Below are 20,869 nucleotides of genomic sequence, written 5' to 3'. Positions count from 1 at the left end.
ATTTATTTCTGAGATCAAACAGCCTATATTGTCTTTGCAAATAGTGCATATATCCAATGGATAGCTTTCGTCGCATTGGATACAACTGAGAAAAGAGTGAAGGAAAGCATTTTTTGACTCATAATATTATGAATACTTCCAATATGTTACTAACACTTACTTAATGTCCATGGTTGAAAGGAGAGCATTTATAAACATACAGTCCTGATGAATTTCTAAATTGTTAATTCTATAAAACAAGGGTGCCATTTTTCTAAAAATTATCCAAGGATTATCATGCTTTTGAGTTAAAAATAGGACAGTCATAAAAAACAGAGTCTAGAATATGACAAATCATTGTGGAACTCTGGGATTGACCATGGGGAATTATATTTCAGGCCTAGAAGAATGTAAAAAAAAAAAAACAGGTTTTTGATTAGTCATTCTCAGGACAAACAAAGTTGATGGCAGAGCATGAAAGAAAAGAAATGCATCTTGTCTTCACTAGCAGCTGGCTCTATGGCTACCACCACAAAACTGAGACAGGGTAGGGTAAAAATGTTCCCCAGATCATTGCAATGTATTTTATAGCATTTATACTTTACACGTTTCAAAAGGTCATTGTATCATATGGAAATCTTCCTGGGAAATCTTTCAATACACATCTTACACAATGGATTTCTATGATGTATTTTCCTCTCTGCAAAAGTCCCCACATTCCATCTTATGTAACAGAGGTAGTCATTCATTCGACTGATGTCAGAATCTAGGACACGGAAAGTCAGTACTTTATTCTAGAACAGTTTCATCCCAGAGTTTCATATCCAAGGTTGCATGGAGAACACAGATAATAGAAATAAAGCAATATGTTCCAAAGGTATGTCATGATTAGTTCCTCATGGCTAACAGAAAATCCTGTCTTCTTTGCCTGATAGAGAGGCTTTAAGGTTCATCTTTTAATATGAAGGGGTATAATCAGGTCCAATCTAAGACTGATGGCACAAATGATAAAACCATATAAGCAAACACTACGAGTAAAAAGAGTAATAAAGGGGTTTAAAATATATTCAAAGAAAATGGTTCAGAATACATAGCCACTGAAATGACGAGCATGACTTCCATCCCGAGGTACCTGTGTAACACTCCTACACAACTCATCCGCCCAGAGAGAGCACTAAAAACATAAACGCTACTCCAGCACTTCTGTTCCACAGCATCTGTTAATTCACTCCATTTATAAAATACATATTGACAAAGACAACTGAACTGGGACCAGGGAGATTTGATTTGGTGTGAGAAAGTCAATTCAATGTGATTTTGTTAAAGGGCTCCTGCAGGCAAATAAAAGAGTTTAAGTAATAAAGTACATAAAGAGATGTTTTACGAGCCAGCCCGGTGTCGTGGCAGGCCCACAATGCCAGGCAGGGAGAGAGGCCAGGCTTAGGAACAATATTATGAGATCCAAACCCTCAAGCAGCAGGTACGGTATTGCTAGGCCGAGGAAAAAAAGGGCCATATGGATATTCTGGAAGGTCACTAAGGTCACGATCATTAGGGGCGACAGGAGGGCGCGGCAACAGAGAGAGGAAAAAGACATGTGGAACGTGTCTGTTTCCAGTGAAACCTGCAGGGAGGTCAAGAGACTAAAAAGAGATTTTTTTTTTTTTCCTTTTTAAAAGGCTCATTCTTTCAGTCCACCATGATTACCAGAGTTGGTGGAACTGTTGAAGGTCAGGGGAAACTCTGGAGCTAATTTTGACTCACAGGAATTGAGGAACGGCAGTTTGCTTAGGAAATAGTTGGCTAGCATGTATATCATATTGAAGTACACCAGTGATTCTGAAATTTGGGCCCATGGATGGACTTCAAGGGTGTATGAAATGGCAAAAAAATTTTTGTGTGTATCCTACATATTATTATTTGAGGTGAGGGTTTGTAACTTTCAAAAGATTCTACCAGGAGTGTCCGACCTCCAAAAGATTAAGAGTCTTTGTCCTAGTGGACAGTGACCTCTATTCCATTTCTTAGAAAAGGCACTTTTGGCAAGAGTTTTTTTTTGCACAGGCTCCGGACGCGCAGGCTCAGCGGCCATGGCTCACGGGCCCACCCGCTCCGCGGCATGTGGGAACTTCCCGGACTGGGGCACGAACCTGTGTCCCCTGCATCGGCAGGCGGACTCTCAACCACTGCGCCACCAGGGAGGCCCTTGGCAAGAGTTTTAACTGACTTATCTTTCCTTCTCCTTCACATCCATTCTGCCACCCAAATCTAATTTATCTCCATAAATCACAGTTCTCATCATCGCATTGACTCTTCCCTGAGTACCAAATAACGTTCAAATCCTTTCGGCTTTTCGGCTTTATCTCCCTCTATTTCCTTACACACGGCATCCTCCTCCAATCAACCCAACTGCTCACTCCTACCTAGACATGCTTTGCAGGCTGCTAATTTCACACTTCAGCTCAAGCCATGCCCTTTAGCTGAAACGTCCTTCTTCCATCCACGTGTCTCAAAATCCTACTCGTCGTTTGCGGTTCCGATCAGCGGTTTAGCTTTCTTCATCATCTTGGCTGGAGTGATCACTCAGTCTTAAGATTATGCTTGTATTCATCCCTCTCTTATGCCTGTGTTTAATCTTACAGGCACTTTTCTCCTTGATTAGATTGCAAGTCCTTAAGGGTAAAAATGGAATCTTAGCCATTTTTACACTCACAAAGCACTAAGAATGATATTTTGAATATAGTCACTACATGGTACATGTTTATTGAATGAAGGAATATGGCAATTGACTTAAAAAAAGCAACAGATGAGCAACAATGCTAAAATGAGACAGCTTACTGCTGTTTTCAAACTCTCACTCATTACGGTGTTGGGGTGGGCGGGCAGCACTTTTGCATCTCCACTACTCCATGACCATGGTTCTGTCTTTTTTTTTTTTTTTTTGTGGTACGCGGGCCTCTCACTGCTGTGGCCTCTCCCGCCGCAGAGCGCAGGCCCCGGATGCGCAAGCTCAGCGGCCATGGCTCACGGGCCCACCCGCTCCGCGGCATGTGGGATCCTCCCGGACCGGGGCCCGAACCCGTGTCCGCTGCATCGGCAGGCGGACTCTCAACCACTGCGCCACCAGGGAAGCCCCATGGTTCTGTCTTGAATGGACCTGTTTTTAGCTAACACATCTAAAGGAGAAAGAGGTACTCAACTGGTTAGTCATAGTACAGGATAACTAACTAATGGCCATGAATTTCTAGCAGACCTGATTACTAAGCCTTAAAGCAGTGGTTCTCAAAGTTTGGTGCCAGGACCCTTTTATACTTTCACAAATAATTGAGGACCCCAAATAGCTTTTGTTTATATGGGTAAGATTTGTTGACATTTACTGGGTTAGAGGCTAAAACTGAAACGTTTGAAATAAATATTCATTAATTCATTTAAAATAATGATAAACATATAACATGCTAACATAAATATTTATGAAAAAATAAACATATTTCCAAACTGAGAAAAATTAGTGAGAAGAATGACATTGTTTATATTTTTGCAAGCCTTTTTAATGTCTACCTTAACAGAAGTAACTGAATTCTCCTACCTGCTTCTGCATTCAACTATTGCAATATCATGGAAGCAACCTAAATGCCCATCAACAGATGAATGGATAAAGAAAATGTGGTACAGATACACAATGGAATACTACACAGCCATAAAAAGGAACGAAAATTTTGCCATTTGTGGCAACACGGATGGACTTGGAGGGCATTATGCTAAGCTAAATAAATCGGACAGAGAAAGACAAATATTGTATGTTATCATTTATATGCGGAATCTAAAAGAATACAACAAACTTGTGAATATACAACAAGAAAGAAGCAGACTCACAGATATAGAGAACAAATGAGTGGTTACCAGTGGGGAAAGGGAATGGAGGAGGAGTGAGGTAGGGGTAGGGGATTAAGAGGTACAAACTATTATATATAAAATAAATAAGCTACAAGGATAGATTTTACAGCACAGGTAATATACAGCACAGGTAATATAGCCAATATTTTATAATAACTATAAATGGAGTACAACCTGTAAAAATTGTGAATCGTGATATTGTACGCCTGTAACTTATACAATACTGTACATCAACTATACTTCAATTAAAAAAAATCTGTTGCAATATTACATGTCATGTAACCTCTGGAAAACTCCACTGGATACTTATGAGAGAATGACAGTGAAAAAGGCGTATAATAGTTTAGTATTATTGTGAAAATAGTTTTGATGTCACAGACACCACCTGAGGTCTTAGAGACCCTCAGAAATCCCCGAGACATACTTCAAAAGTCACTGCCTTCGAGCTTAGCGCACATACACAGCACCTTTTCTTCTAACTTGGGCACACTTGTGGTGTGTAGTCAACGTCTCATTTTTTTTCTGGTCATCAGAAAATGTTGGCAACTTGGTAGTTACACTGGGCCTGTTCATCAGACTTGATAAACATTGATATGGTTTGGGTTGGAGAGTATCCAGGGCTTGTTCAGGTATCAGAATGCTCAGGAAGGTTAAGAGCATGGACTCTATGAATGGAGTTAGAAACTCTTCTTAGTCACAGTGGCAAGAAATTCATGGGCAGATATCCCAGACTCCCTTGTATTTAGGTATTGATAGATAGCTGAGTTCCAGTCAATGAAATGTCAATAAAACTATCTGCTATTTCTAGCCTGGCCAAAAACAACAACAACAAAACCAAAAAAAAAAAAACCCACACCTGTTATTTCATACTCTTTTCTTCTTCTGACTGCAGACAACTCCCAGGTGACCCGAGAAGCTACCCGTTGAAAATGACAGCGCTTCCAACAGCCAGAATGACTGTGGGAAAGAGATCTCACCCTGAAGATATGTTCACACCACAATACTATTATATGGGAAAGAAATGAACCTCTATTATCTTTGAGCCTTTATATATTTTGAGGTTCACTTACAGTAACAGTGTTACCTGAAGTAAAACAGCCACTTACTAGATGTGTGATCTGGAAAAAGTTTTTAACTTCTGTACTTCTGTTTCCTCATCTGTAAAATGGAGATAATACTAGTACCTACCTCCTAGGGTTGCGGTGAGGTTTAAATGTGTTAATGTGTGTGAAGCACACAGAACTCAGCTTGGCAAATAGTGAACGTGGAATGTTGCCTACGTGTTGTTGTTGTGATTTGTCTCCTGCTGCTCGTATACATCTTCTAGCCAATAAGCAGTGTCCAGGAAACACTGAGCTGGACTTCTGGACTGGACTTTAGTTATCTTTAGAATGCTAACCTTTTACGTCTACAATCCATAGGGGATATTTCTGAAATGACTTCTGTGTCTATACCGGACACTTGTGTATTATATGATTTAATACATCATTCATTTTTTAAGAAGATCTTGGGAGGTTGGTTTTTGCTGTTTGTTTTTGTTTTTTTGGTCTTACCTGGCAAACTCAACTTTCTTGTTACCTTATAGTACAGATCCAGGTGCCCTGTGCCATTTCTTGGAGATAATCCTTAAATTCCTTAGGTCAATGAAAATGTCAGAATTGAAATCTAATTCTGTTGTATATAGGACAACTAGCCACTCTTACTATTTTCTGGACAGTTGATGGAGATCAACATAATGACATGGGACTAGCAACCACTTTGACAATATATACATTAAAATCTTCCTTTAAATATGTCCTACTGGGTTGGATGAAAAAAGGCATAAGATGGATACAGTGCGGATCCAGAAAGGTGATTTATAGCTTCACAGAATAGTAAATGCCTTGGAAATACACTTGATGGTCGTACAAAGATAAAATAAGAAACTAGAAATCAGGTTTTTTTTTTTTGACTCAAAGAAGGAGATGAATTTTTGTCACACTGGGAGGATTGAAATTTAGTTATGAATAACTTAATTTGGCATTTCTTACTTATTTAAGGGCTATCAAAATACTGAGAGTCTAGTATCCTTATTAAGGCACAAGATTCTGGTACATCCAGGATTGATACTTTTAATATGTTTTGATTATTTAGTTTTATTATTGAAGTGCTCTTCTTAATAGTTCTCATCAGAACTTACTTTATTTTATTTTTGGCCACGCTGTGTGTCTTGCGGGACCTTAGTTCCCCGACCAGGGATTGAACCCGCGCCCTCGGCAGTGAAAGCACGGAGTCCTAACCACTGGACCTCCAGGGAATTCCCCATCAGAATTTTACACAGAAGAGACTGTGTACAAGAACATGGTATTTAACAATAACACTATAATAATTTAAATAATTGTTACTTGTATTATGGATAACTCTGATGGTTTTTAAAAAGAGAAGAAATTAAAGAAAGACAGCAGAGAGTTCATAGTTTATCTCCATCAAGATATTATGATGAAAAAAAAAAGATATTATGATGTCCTGAAATTTTAATTTGGAGGGACTGGAATTTCAATGCATACTAATTGCAGGGGTAGGTTTATCTTGAAGTTCAGGAAAATTGATCTTCAAGGCCCTTCGCTTGCATGAGCCCCTTCCAAGGCAAGCATAGATATATTTTTATAAAATTTGTGAATGTATAATATTTAACTACAATTTGTTATGGCCACTATCTCTTGCCCTTTTAACTTGTCCTCTGTCATACATGGCCTCATATTGATTGAGATTAGGGTAACCATGGACATTTATGGACTCAAACTAAGGGGAAGTTGAGTCTGGGGAATATTTAGTTTGGGTTCAGTAGCTAAATTTATATGATTTCAGCCACTTTCATAAAAAAGTTGTTAAGGCTTAAATATGTCATTTTCACTGCAATTTGGAAAGATAAGGAATGTGAGAAATTATAGACTCTTAATTTGTATGCATATAAAGGGAAGGTTTAAAGAAAAAGATCAGTTAGAAAAATTAATATAATATGAAATAAAAGCTGTGAAAATGAAAAATGAAATCAACTGAAATATTCTGACATCAAGAAGAGAATTGTAACAAAATAAATTTCAAATCATACTCAAAGTAGGAAACTATTAAAAGAAAATGATGGATCTAGGATTGAAGCAATGCATAAGCAATATGATTACTTTGATAAATTATGAAAAGAAGTAACTTATATTGGAAAAATCTAGACTTCTTACTGATTTGTAGATAAAATAGTGGCATCTATGATAAAATACAACTTAAATTCAGTCCTACAATAAGGATATCCATGAAAACTGGTAATGATGCTGTCAATTCAACAAATATTTAAAACAAGTCACTGCAAATCACCTTAAGACAAGAAAACTTAAAATGCCCTAAAATCTTAAAAAACCCTTTGTAGGTATTTCTCTAAAATTGAAAATAACCTACATTTCCATAATATTACAATAATGAGTTGTGAAGTGTAAAGTCACTTTTCTAAACTTTAAATAATTAAACAATTTTTTGATTAACTGTGTGACAGGAAAGAATGAATTATCTTTCTATTCTCTCTACAGATAATTATAGTACAAAGCCATGGCTGTATGAAGAGGTGACCAAGGGTGTCAGTTAAACATGTCAGGGAAAAAAATATAGAGGGATGTCAGAAATTATATAATCCAAATATACTATTTTTATGTTAGTGGAATCTGCCAGGTTTATCCTTCTACATGTATAATTCTTGTCATTTCTTTTCCCCTTATAAATAAATATTTATATTTTATCTTGTCTTCATCATTTGGTTTTATTTTCTTAAAAAGCATCTCCCAAATTTTATAAATTTTGGCACCCCCAAATCTAGATCTGACTGTGTGATCTTGAGCATGTGTCTAATCTCTGTGCCTCAGCTTCCTCATTTTAAATATGTGAATAATAATAGTACCTATTTTGTACAGATTAATTGAGGGAATAATGTATAAAACATTGGGCATAGTACCTCCTAGATAGTAAGTACTCATTTAATGATAATGATTGCTATTAATGCTAATTTAATAGCTATAGAAAAATAAAGGAGTGAAAGAATTATGGTACAACATCATCAATAATAATTTGTATACTCTCAGTATTGCTATGAATTATTCTCTTGGTCCAGAACCAATGCATTGATGTGTTTGTTTGTTTGCTTTTTGGTGGACATGACACTTTTCAAGAAGAAAGAGTTTTGGTCTGCTTTTATGAAACGCATCACATGCACATAAAAAATGTGAGGTTACATTTTTCTTTGTTAGACAATGTGTAGCTATTTGCCACATTCGATGTAATTAACGTGAGCTTTCATTACTTATGTGTTTTATATCTAGGGCAAATTTCTCAACGTCTCTGTTTCTGAGATTCTCCCTCTACTGAAAGGTAGATGAGGCTCCCTTACCTGGAAGGCGACTGTACACCACACCCTGTTCCTCTCCCCCACAGCACTCGAAATCTTTGCTCACAATCTGTCCACCACAGCACTGCTGGTCATGGCCATCATGGAGCCTCCCAGCACAGCAAATCTGGTTTCCGGAGGTGGAGTATGGCAGTCTGCCACAGCAGGAGTCGCCGAGGCCAGTGGAAACCCGATTGTGCTGTTCATCTGGACAGCATACTTCACCTGTCAATTTAGCACAATAACCATCATTGCATGAGTTAAAAAAATATGCTTTGACTCACGACTAAATTTTATCACAATGATCTTGCAGATGCCAACTGGTTGACAGGGTATCGTCATACTGGAGTTGCAAAATCTCAATACCGCTTCAAAATGTTTGCATTGAAGTTGTATAAACACGTGTATAAACATGGGTCTATGCCAACTTAGAGGCAACAAAAAAAGTTTGTCTACGATTACTTTTCTATCTATTTAGTATATATATATGTATATATATATTTTTGGAAAGTGGGATGGACTCAGAAATCAATTCTTGATAAATTTGTATTGCTTTTGATTATAATTTCTTTAACCAAACTACATTTCTTTAACCAAACAAAAGATTTCCAATGGAAAGCTTAATTAAATGAAAGGAGGTAAAAATACTGTATTCATATCTGCATACTAGTATTTTGCTGAGCTATGGCAGACACTGCATTTCACTGATGGAGTTCCACCCACATTTCCCCTTTATATGATATTCTGAGAAACTTGAGACAAGAATAGAATAATTTTTGCCTAGTGCCTTGGGATCAAAGGGTTCAAATATTCTAAATATCAGTAGTCATTTTTTTTTGTATGAAGTGCCTTCTAAAAGACAAAAAAATTTTAATTGCTTTTATTAAGGATATCTTAGAAAGGACTAATAAGAACCTGGAAGATGTAAAAATCAAACATCATCTTTCCTGTCTATCTCATGACCAACGCCTTCCTTGCCCCTGGAACCTTGACCTCCTCCTCCCATTGCCTTACTAGTCTTCTTCTTCTTACACCTTCAAGAGACCCTCTTCTATTTCCTCCACTGCCCCTTCTTAAACATATCTTTCTCCCTGGACACTATCCCTTCATTAAATCTTATGAGGTATGTGAATATGATGGCCAACCTGGCAGGTTTTATAGCTTTAAACCACTGTCCAGATAAGATTTACATAATCTAGTTAATGACTTGCCAAACCTTCTTAGGAAAAGGCACAAGTTCCCTGAAGAATTTAGGATTGCCTCAGCGATTTATAGTCCTGGACTCCCTGATCTCTGTCAATTAGCTCATCCTCTTGTGAAGACAGGATATGCCAAAACTTGGTTAGTAAAACCAGATAAACTGCTAACCAAAATGGTATTTAAAATATGGGACAATATTTAACTACAGATAGATATAGAAAGAGTACAAAAGTAGGGCAAGAACTCTTAGCAGTTATCCCTGAGGTCTTTCTTATCCAAAATTCATTGGGCAAAAACCCATCCCACTAGGTGAAATGGACAAATTACTATAACCTACCAAGACTACATCATGAAGACATAGAAAATCTGAATAGACCTATGACTAGTAACAGAATTGAATCACTAATCAAAACCTCCTAGCAAAGAAAAGTCCTGGACCAGACGGCTTCACTGGTGAATTTTATCAAACATTTAAAGAAAAGTTAACATCAATCCTCCTCAAATTCTTTCAAAAAATTGAAGAGGAAGAAATACTTCTTAAGTCAATATATGAGGCCAGAATAACAAATATATGAGCCTGATAACAAAACCAGACACATCAAGGAAAGCAAACAACAGACCAATATCTCTTATAAATATTGATGCAAAAATTCTCAACAAAATACTAACAAACTGAATTCAATTCATTAGCACATTAAAATGATACCAAGTGGGAAACATAACCAAGTGGGATTTATTCCTGGAATGCAAGGATAATTCAACATACAAAAATCAATCAATGTAATACACCACATTAACAGAATGAATGAAGGAAAACACATGGTTGTCTCAACCGGTGCAGAGAAAGCATTTGACAAAATTCAACACTTTTCTATTATAAAAACATTTAACAAACTGGAAGTAGAAGAAAATACCTCAACATAATAAAGAGCATATGAGAAAAACCCACAACTAACATTATACTCAATGTTATACTCAAGAAAGCTCTTTTTCTAAGATCAGGAAGAAGACAAGGATGCTGACTTTAACCACTTCTACTCAACATAATATTGAAAGTATAACCAGAGAAATTTGGCAAGAAAATGAAATAAAAGGCATCCATATTGAAAAGGAAGTAGTAAAATTATCTCTGTTCACAGACAATATAACTTCATGTGTATAAAACCCTAAAGATTCCACACCCAAAACACCATTTGAACTAATAAGAGAATTCAGCAGAGTTGCAGGATACAAAATCAACATACAAAAATCACTTGTGTTTTCATACACTATAAAAAACAAAAATGAAAAATCAGAAAAGGAAATTTAAAAACAATTCCATTTACAATAGTGTAAAAATACTTAGGAATAAACTTAATCAAGGAGGTGAAGAAAATGTACAGTGAAAACTACAAACTGCTGAAAGAAATTAAAGAAGAGTCAAATAAATAGAAGAGCATTCCATATTCAAGGATTAGGAGACTTAATATTGTTAAGATGTCAATACTACTCAGCAGCTTGAAGCAGGATTTCAGTTCCTGGCCAGAGACTGAGGTTGGTCAACAGCAGTGAGAGCACTGAATCCTAGCCACTAGACCAGTGGCCAGTGACAAGGCCCTGGTCCGTCAGCTGTGTCAAAATGAATTTCCACATAGAGACGGAAAGTAGTGAAGCAAGTAAAGGCTTTATTAGGAGGAAAAAGAGTACAGTATGTGTGGATAGACACATGGGAGGGCTCAGAGAGAGAGAGAGAGTCTCATCCTCATGGTAGTTGGAATCACTTTTATGGGGCATTTCTTCCAGGCTTCCTTTGGCCACTCATCTTGCTTTGCCTGGTTCTGAGTCCATATATGGTTTATCTCAGGGTCCTCTCACGTGTGCGTGAGCATCTCCTAGTCAAGATGGATTCTAATGAAGAGGCCTATGGGTAGTTGACATCACTTACTATGGGGTGGCTCCCCCTTCTTTTGACCTCCAAGGAGCCTTTCTGCACATGTGTAGTTGGGGAGGTCTCCTTGACTTCAAGAATGAGGAATATGTGGTCTTTTATATCTTTTCTGGGTGGGGCCCAGCCTTCTCCATCCTGCTTTTATGGAGTTTCTGCTATTATGGAGTTTCTGTCCACAGGGGAGAAACTGTTCAGCCTGGGGCCCATCTATCTCCTGCCTCATAGAGATTCAATGCAATTGCTATCAAAATTCCAACAATACTTCTTGCAGAAACAGAAAAATCCATCCTAGTATTCAAATGGAATCTCCAGGTACCTCAACTAGCAAAACAATCTCAAAAAAGAACAAAGTTGGAGGTCTCACACTTCCTAATTTCAAAACTTATTATATGGACTTATATATACTACCAAATGTAAAATAGATAGCTAGTGGGAAGCAGCTGCATAGCACAGGGAGATCAGCTCAGTACTTTGTGACCACCAAGAGGGGTGGGATAGGGAGGGTGGGAGGGAGATGCAAGAGGGAGGAGATATGGGGATATAGGTATATGTATAGCTGATTCACTTTGTTATAAAGCAGAAACTAACACACCATTGTAAAGAAATTCTACTCCAATAAAGAGGTTAAAAAAAGAAAAACTTATTATAAAGCTACAGGAATCAAAACAGTGTGATCCTAGTATGAAGACAGACATATAGACCAATGGAATAGAACAGAGAGTCAGAAATAAAACCTTTGGTGTATAATCAAATGATTTTCAACAAGGATGTCAAGACCATTCAATAGGGAAAGGACCAAATTTTTTGGAAAAACTGGATATCCAAATGGAAAGAATGAAGTTGAACCCATACCTTATACCATATACAAAATTTAAATAAAAATAGATCCAAGACCTAAATATAAAAGCTGAAACTATAAATTTTTTAGAAGAAAACATAGGAGAAAATTTTAATGACACTGAATTTGGCAATGATTTCTTGAATATGACACCAGAAGCACAGGCAACAATAAGAAAAATAGATGATTTGGACTTTATCAAAATTAAAATGTGTTGTGCATCTAAAGACACTATCAACTGATTAAAGCTGTGACCCACAGGAGAAAATATTTGCAAATCACATATTTAAAAATGGATTAATATCCAGACTATATAAAGAACTTCTACAACTCAATAACACAAACACAAACAATCCAATTAAAAAATGGGGAAAGCATACATATAAACATTTCCCTAAAGAACATGACCAATAAGCACAAGTAAGCTCAATATTATTAATTATTAGGGAAATGTGTATCAAAACCACAATGAGATACCACTTCACACCCAGTTATGATTATTATAAAAAACAAAACAAAAAATAACAAGAGTTAGCAAGAAAGTGGAGAAATTCAAACCCAGTGCATTGCTGTTGGTGCAGCTGCTGTGGAAAACACTATGGCGGTTCCTCAAAAAATTAAACATAGAATTACCATATGATATAGGAATTCCACTTCTGGGTATATAGCCAAAAAAATTGAAAGCAAGGACTCGAACGGATAATTGTACACCAATGCTCATAGCAGCCTTATTCACAATAGCCAAAAGGTGGAAACAACCCGGATATCCATCAACAGATGAACAGATAAACAAAACGTTGTATATACACACAAACGGAATATTATTCAACCTGAAATAGGAAGGAAGTTCTGACACATGCTACAACATGTATGAGCCTTGGAAACATTATGTTAAGTGAAATAAGCCAGTCATAAAAGGACCAATATTATATGATTCTACTTACATGAGGTACCTAGAGAAATGGAGAAATGATCTTACTGTGAACAGTGCAGTTGCTGTGTTTGTTACATTTCTCTGGGTGAGAGGTTTCTTCTGTCTGGTCTGCAATGTAGTTCCCATTTCTTAAATCTTTACGGCTAAAGAGCTCAGTGTCCCTTGTTGGCAAACTTTCTTTAACATAATGTGTCACAAGGTCCAGGGGCAGCAACAGTTAATTAAACATCACTTAGGACAATGGTGGGCTTAGAGGAACAGTGTACACACCTATACTGGGGAAAACCAACCCTTTTTAAAGAAAAAACCCTCCACTTTTGAGTATAACAAATATCGATTGGATATTTTAGTCATATTTTCTGGAATCCCTCAGAATGTTATTCAGTTACTGACAGAAGGCTTCATAACAAGAGTTGTGGATTATATCAATGAGAAGTAAAACTGATTTCCCCCTGCTCAAAAAAGGGCTATTAGACATAAGATACAAGGATCAGTCACCTTCTCATTAACCTCTCAAAATGAATCTATCTCACGACAGGCTTGAAAATGTTTTCTCTCTAAAAGCTACCATGCAGTCTTAACAGTTAATTGTTATTCTTATCAAAGAATGACCCGCATTAACATTTAGCTTGAGGTCATTAGCACATTTATTAAAAAAAGGGGACTGGAAAGAGCATTCTTTCCTCTGCTGTTCTTTGTTATAGGGGTTCTATGGAGGAAAGCTGTGAGAAAAAATGAAGTCAATATTATCCAACAAAATGAAGTAAATATTATTCACCAATATTTCAGACCTGTCTAGAAATATCAAAATGCCTATACCTGTCTCAGCCTTGAACTGGCAGACTACTGACTGAATTTTAATTACATTGAAATATAAGATGGTTTGGGGTCAATATGCTTTCTTTCTTAATGTAAACAGTGTTAAACCAGTTAATAAAGACCATTGGCTGAAAACAGAGGTCCCAATATAATCTCTTCTTTTCGGTACTGATATATTGAGATTCTTTGATTATCCAGTAAGATTGCATTTTCTCCTTTTGACATCAAGGTAGGCATTCTAATCCTGTGAAAAATTAACCACTTAAAAGACCCAAATGTGGGCCATGCTCAACAGATTGGTAGATATTAAAATGCTTGAGGTCTGAGGGCTTCCCTTGTGGCGCAGTGGTTAAGAATCCGCCTGCCAATGCAGGGAACACGGGTTCGATCCCTGGTCCGGGAAGATCCCACCTGCCATGGAGCAACTAAGCCCGTGAGCCACAACTACTGAAGCCTGCGTGCCTAGAGCCTCTGCTCTGCAACAAGAGAAGCCACCGCAATGAGGAGTGGACCCCGCTCTCCACAACTAGAGAAAGCACGTGCACAGCAACGAAGACCCAATCCTGAGAAAAACATAATTCAAAAAGAGTCATGTACCAAAATGTTCATTGCAGCTCTATTTACAATAGCCTGGAGATGGAAACAACCTAAGTGTCCATCATCCGATGAATGGATAAAGAAGATGTGGCACATATATACAATGGAATATTACTCAGTCATAAAAAGAAATGAAATTGAGCTATTTGTAATGAGGTGGATGGACCTAGAGTCTGTCATACAGAGTGAAGTAAGTCAGAAAGAGAAAGACAAATACTGTATGCTAACACATATATATGAAATTTAAGAAAAAAAAATGTCATGAAGAACCCAGGGGTAAGACAGGAATAAAGACACAGACCTACTAGAGAATGGACTTGAGGATATGGGGAGGGGGAAGGGTAAGCTGGGACGAAGTGAGAGAGTGGCATGGACATATATACACTACCAAATGTAAAATAGATAGCTAGTGGGAAGCAGCTGCATAGCACAGGGAGATCAGCTCGGTGCTTTGTGACCTCCTAGAGGGGTGGGATAGGAAGGGTGGGAGGGAGGGAGATGCAAGAGGGAAGAGATATGGGAACATAGGTATATGTATAACTGATTCACTTTGTTATAAAGCAGAAACTAACACACCATTGTAAACCAATTATACTCCAATAAAGATGCAAAAGTAAATAAATAACTAACTAAATAAAAAATATATAATAAAAAAATAAAATGCTTGAGGTCTGAATGAGCATGTGTCAATATACAGATCATGGAGGTCTTAAAAACTCTTGTTTTAAAAATTACTTATTAAAAAGTTTTGCATAGTATCAATAAACGACCTTTGAGCTTCCATGACTTATTTCAGTTTTGGGGGAAAAAAAAGTTGAATTTCATCTGGAAATAGAACAAGAGTAGATTGATTTCTTCGTTGGAGATCTGACACTTTGTGCTAGGATTGAGAAAGGTGACAGGTAAAGATCCTAGGTGTTCACAGCCATGACATATGCAACCAAGTGTTTTTCATCAGTTTTAAGGCATAGTGGATATTTTTCAGAGTTGGGACAGTTCATGGCAAATCATAACTTACCAAAAATTTTAATGTGACTTGGAGATGAAAACGTAATCGTTTAGTTAGTTCTATGCTAGACTTAGAGAAAAGCCTAATATGACCTATTGGTCTGAAGAATGGGAAGGACGGAACAACAGAAGATTTCCATCTCACCTCTATAGTTAGAATTTTCAAGGCAGATTTTTTTGCAAGGAGGGAAGATGTGAAATATAGTTGAAAACTCGCAAAGTGTAAATTATTTTGAGAGAGTAAAGCATTTGACAGTGTTTAATTCATTGCCTAACACTATGATTTGTAGTATAACGAAGTTAAGGCTTTTCTGCAAAATCTTTGTTTCTGTCACCGTTGTATTTTCTTACTTGGAAAATCCAGTTGATTAAGAGTTAATTATGAAAGTATTTTTGCATAAGAATCAGAAATAACTGTACTTTTACAAGGGCAGAGTTTTCTATTAATTTTAAGGACAAATTATGAAGAATAGAAGATCTCTGCCTTGAATAAACCTGCATAGTATTTAATCATTTCACCTTCCCTGTTTGCTCCAGTGTTTTGTAAAGGATATACTGGGTGAGACAATTTCTCGACACAGATATCTTGGATGGATATATTTGTACCAAACACAAGGTACACTGAACAATACCTGAATTTACTACACGTTTGGCATAAATTTCATGTTAAACTAGATATCTCAAAGCATTGGGCATCCAAACATTTAGCTTTCTTCTCTTTCTCCCATATCTATTTTCTGTGCTTTTAAAGAAGAAATAGGCATTAAACTTAGGTACTAGGACAAAAAAATCTGTATTCTCAATGGCTTTTCTAGAATAAATAGTAACTGACAGTAACAGTAATGAAGCTTTTAGAAGTCTGGAATAGTTGTTTAATAATTATGTTAACACCTATTAAGTAGACTGCTCCAAAGAGCATGGATTTTGGAAAGACACACAGATTTGCATTTCAGCTCTTCTACTCCCATCTATGTGGATCTGGGCATGTTACTGATTCTCTCTGAACCTCTTTCCTTATTTGTAAACTTAAGGTAAAATACCAGTCTCCTACAGTTGTGAAAAAAATATAAGGTATCATATCATATGTAAAGCCTTGAATACAGAGCGTGCCAGAAACTTGTTGTCTTATAAATGCCAATTGTTGTTATCTTTATTTTCAGTTATATTCACTGGACATTGTTTTGTGTAGTTGCATTTGGAAAATGGCTTATTCGGTTGGCTGATAAGACAGAAAGAAAAGAAGGTGAGGAGGGAAAAATTCCTGATTGCTACTCTTTGCTACATCCCTCCCTCCCCTGCCAGACCTAGAGCAACTAGGGGGCCTCAGATAAATGGAATCTGTGGTTAGGATCCCACTAGGAACAATGCGTACATCCTTCAGAACAGAAATGGAGAAAATGGAGAACAGCGTCATGGAGTGGAACACGAAGAAATTCACAGAGTTTATGGTGGAATACTCAGCCATGTGGATAAAATAAAGTCACAAAAAAGGGAATTATCCAGCTCTCCAGATATATTTCTTTATGTAATACATATAATGAGTCTCTATTCCCTCTCTAGTTTGTACCTAGTCTTGCTTATATTTCAAAAAAGTGGAGAGAAGAAATGATACCTAAAGCCAGCCACTGGCTACGTGTTAGTGGTTTAATCTTTGGTGGGGAGGTGCTTCAAATAGTTCATTGACACAAGTCACATGTTTGTTTTTTCTGGTTCCCAAGATTACCGAGTACTACTGGAAATGATCCTCACCTGGTAGAATCCTAACGTAATACCCTGAGCAGCACTGATGATTCGGTTGTCCCTCTTGTATTCGGCCACCACAACAAACTCCAGTTGAGTTCAAAACAAATGCGATGTACTTCTCTTCACAACAGCGGTGTCCAGGCTGAGTGTCGTAGAGAACTCCATTACAACACACCTGAAATTTGAGAATCAGGTATAAAGAAATCGTTTTATTAAGAGTATTGTACCACCATATCTTATGTGATACAGTTATTATTTAATAAGGACTTGATCTGAGACCAAATGTAGCATATTTCTGATAAAAATTTAAAGGTTTAAAAAATACATTTTCTCTGTATCATTCAAATTCTACCAGTGCTATTTGATACAATGTAGCTTCTTTTAGCCTTCAACCATGCTTTGTGCTCTATTATAATACTCTATAAATATGAATTATCTTTTGAATGTCAGTGCTTCCAATGAGAAGATGATTTAGAATTGTAAATGAACAATTTCCTTATATATGTTTTTATTTTAATGATTGTTTAATTTAAAAACATTGCATCTGTGGAAACCTGTCTCTCATTGATCTTTTTTTTTTAATACATTGCATTTTCCTTATACTAATTTATATGATCACTTATTTATGAACCCAATCTTCAGACAAGGCAATCTCAACAGTGTCCAACATTTATATGTGTGTGTGTGTGTGTGTGTGTGTGTGTGTGTGTGTGTGTATGTATAGAAAAGGAAATTTATATGGAAATTAATTTTGAAAAGCCCTTTTAACAGTGTTTTCTCCAGGAGCTGTGGAAGAAATTATGTGCTTCAGCAATCAAATAATTATTTTGCATGCTCACTTGAGGTCTGAGAGACTGACACTCTGTATCTAGAACAAATGAAACACGGAACAGTGCTGAGATGTAGCCTCAGAACATATACTCGGCATAAGTTGCATTAATTCGATAGATGCTTCCTGTGGCAGACAAAATCGACCACTGTTTAAGAGGTGCTTCTCTTCTACTTTTTTGCTCATTGCTACTTCCAGCCTGCACCGACATTTGATTCATGCTTAATACAAGGGCAGTAAAATATGGAATCTCTAAGTCTGAAGACTAGCTTAGTACTTCATTCATTTCTCAAAAGTGACCCAAGAGCAAAGAAACTGGGCAGAAGTCTTCTATGTTTCCTCAGGTAGCCCTGGTAAACGAACTGCAATAAATTGGCTTTGCTGTGTCAGGTTATTAGCAATGAGGGTCCACAATCAGTCTAATTCCAAGGTTAAATTGCATGACTCCTTGCTTTGATGACAGATTCTATGTGACAAGTAAAATTTCAAATTATGCCCCATTTTAAAAGAGTTAAGCAAAAACTCTTCTCTTTGTGTTTATGTGGGATTTAGGAATGCTGGTCATTTTTGCTTTCAGGGTAAAGCAATACACACCTTCCTCTTGTTTTATGACAGTGACCTAAAATCTTGCCCTTTGTTGTACAATCTTAAAGAATTTATTCAAGTCCCATTCACGTATAGTGAGTTTCTGGACATCGAAGAACATCCAGGCTTTTCCTTCAGCAAGATTCGCTAGGACTTATCATCCTTTTAAATTTTCAAGCATTTATTTAGTGATGGGCCATTAGGACTGGTTCCCTTCCATACTTTCAGTGTCAGTGCCATTCTCAAGCTCTTTCAGTCACGTGAAACTTGTGCCTTTCTTCTAACCAACTCTGGTTTAGATCATCGATGGGTCCCCAAAGGGGACATTTTCAGGAGATTATTTCTCTTGAGAGGTCTCCTCCTGAACAGAGTATTTCTTCTTTTTGCGGTACGGCAGGCCTCTCACTGTGTGGCCTCTCCCGTTGCAGAGCACAGGCTCCGGACGCGCAGGCTCAGCGGCCATGGCTCATGTGCCCAGCCGCTCCGCGGCATGTGGGATCTTCCCGGACCGGGGCACGAACCCGTGTCCCCTGCATCGGCAGGCGGATTCTCAACCACTGTGCCACCAGGGAAGCCCAACAGAGTATTTCTTAATCTTCGAATTCAGTCTTCAAGTTCGTTGTCTCAGAAAACAATTTTAATAACTTGAGCTGGTAAGTGTGTAGCTAATATTCAGATAGGCAGCCTGTTCCTTGCTCTCTGTTTTCCAAAAGTAATTCTGTAATCTAGTGATTCTCAAAGTGTGGTCCCGGGACCAGATGTAGAGGCATCACCTAGCAACATGTTAGAAATGCAAATTCTCCTGCTCTACCCCAGACTTCTTCTGAGGGTGGGACGTGCTGTGTGTGTTTTAACAAGCCCTCCAGGTGTGATACTCACTGGCGTTTGACACCCATGGCTGTAATCACACGGGGAAGCTTGTATAACTATTACAGATGCTCCTGTAGTGATTTAGCCAAAAGACTCTTAGACTCACAATAAGTCTATTTTCTACCTCTCTCCAGCCTCTCACCCAGGAAATATATATTCATGGTTAACCCCAAACAAAATTTACAAACAACTTTTTTCCTCCTGAGACTTTAATTGACTTCATCTTTTGCTGACAATACCTGTGTGTGTCCTTAATCCTTAAAGTCAAAATGACTTTGTTTAATGCATCAAAGTTTTTTTTTTTTTTTCTCCTGGAGAACTGTAATGGGAAAATTTATTCTAGCAATTTTTTTCCGCTCAGAAATCCTAAATTTCATTTCATTTTATGAAAGTGTGCTCGTCAGATGGCACACATTTAATGCCTTAAAATGACGTAAAACTTAGGCATAATAACAATTCTGGAGCCTAGGTGTCAAAAAAAAGTACAGTTAGTAACTACTAGCTTTATGACATTTCTTAGATGATAGCAACTGCTTAGCCAGTGTCAGCCATAATAATTGTTTTAAAATATTGTTTTCATTTTTCTGGAGGGATAATCTTTTTTTTTTTTTTCATGTGGGATCTTCCCGGACCGGGGCACGAACCCGTGTCCCCTGCATCGGCAGGCGGACTCTCAACCACTGCGCCACCAGGGAAGCCCCATAATAATTTGTATTTTGATCCATATTGCTTCAACCACTCACTTTCATAATTACTATGTCCTTTTGCAGTGAATCTTTTGAATTTAGTCGTAGCTTTAGTCATTACATGTGTGATGTTGTTGACAAATAGGAACATTATTTCATTATGTGAAATCCTATCTTCAAACTAAGGATTTTCTGCATCATTTATCAATAAAAACCATTTACAAACCCCTCTGTCTGGCTGTATTATTGATCTGATTCTTAAACTGCAACAAATATGAACACTAATCGGCAAATGGCCATAATTTAAAAATATTTCAGTCAAACCATGAAAGGTCCCAATCACAGTTACTCATCAGTGTCATGTAAACAAACACCCACTTGTAGCTGAATGGATTTGTTGTAAAGAAAATTCAACTCACTCAATCAAACAAATTCGGGAGGTTCCTTATCATTTCAATAAACTCATTTTCCTGTGAAGGTGATGAAAAATGAGAAGGCTAAAATGCTCATCAGGAAGATAGGATTTGTATAAGCATCCTTCCTTTTCCATGGGGT

The 20,869-nt window shown here is 37.2% G+C and overlaps 1 protein-coding gene across 1 annotated transcript in view; it reads right to left on the bottom strand.

Annotated features, from left to right (window-relative positions):
- USH2A (usherin) overlaps positions 1 to 20,869 on the bottom strand; it is a 779,248-nt gene that overhangs the window by 203,284 nt on the left and 555,095 nt on the right. The window contains exons 48-49 of the mRNA XM_060022310.1: positions 17,351 to 17,519; positions 8,282 to 8,503 (exon numbers count right to left, since the gene is read on the bottom strand). Coding sequence (XP_059878293.1) covers positions 8,282 to 8,503; positions 17,351 to 17,519 — 391 coding nt within the window. The remainder of the gene's footprint in view (positions 1 to 8,281; positions 8,504 to 17,350; positions 17,520 to 20,869) is intronic.

Source organism: Delphinus delphis, chromosome 1 (genome assembly GCF_949987515.2).
Source record: "Delphinus delphis chromosome 1, mDelDel1.2, whole genome shotgun sequence".
NCBI classification, from domain to species: Eukaryota; Metazoa; Chordata; class Mammalia; order Artiodactyla; family Delphinidae; genus Delphinus; species Delphinus delphis.
Note: the sequence above shows the minus strand (reverse complement) of the source record. Positions and strands in the feature narration are given on the sequence as shown.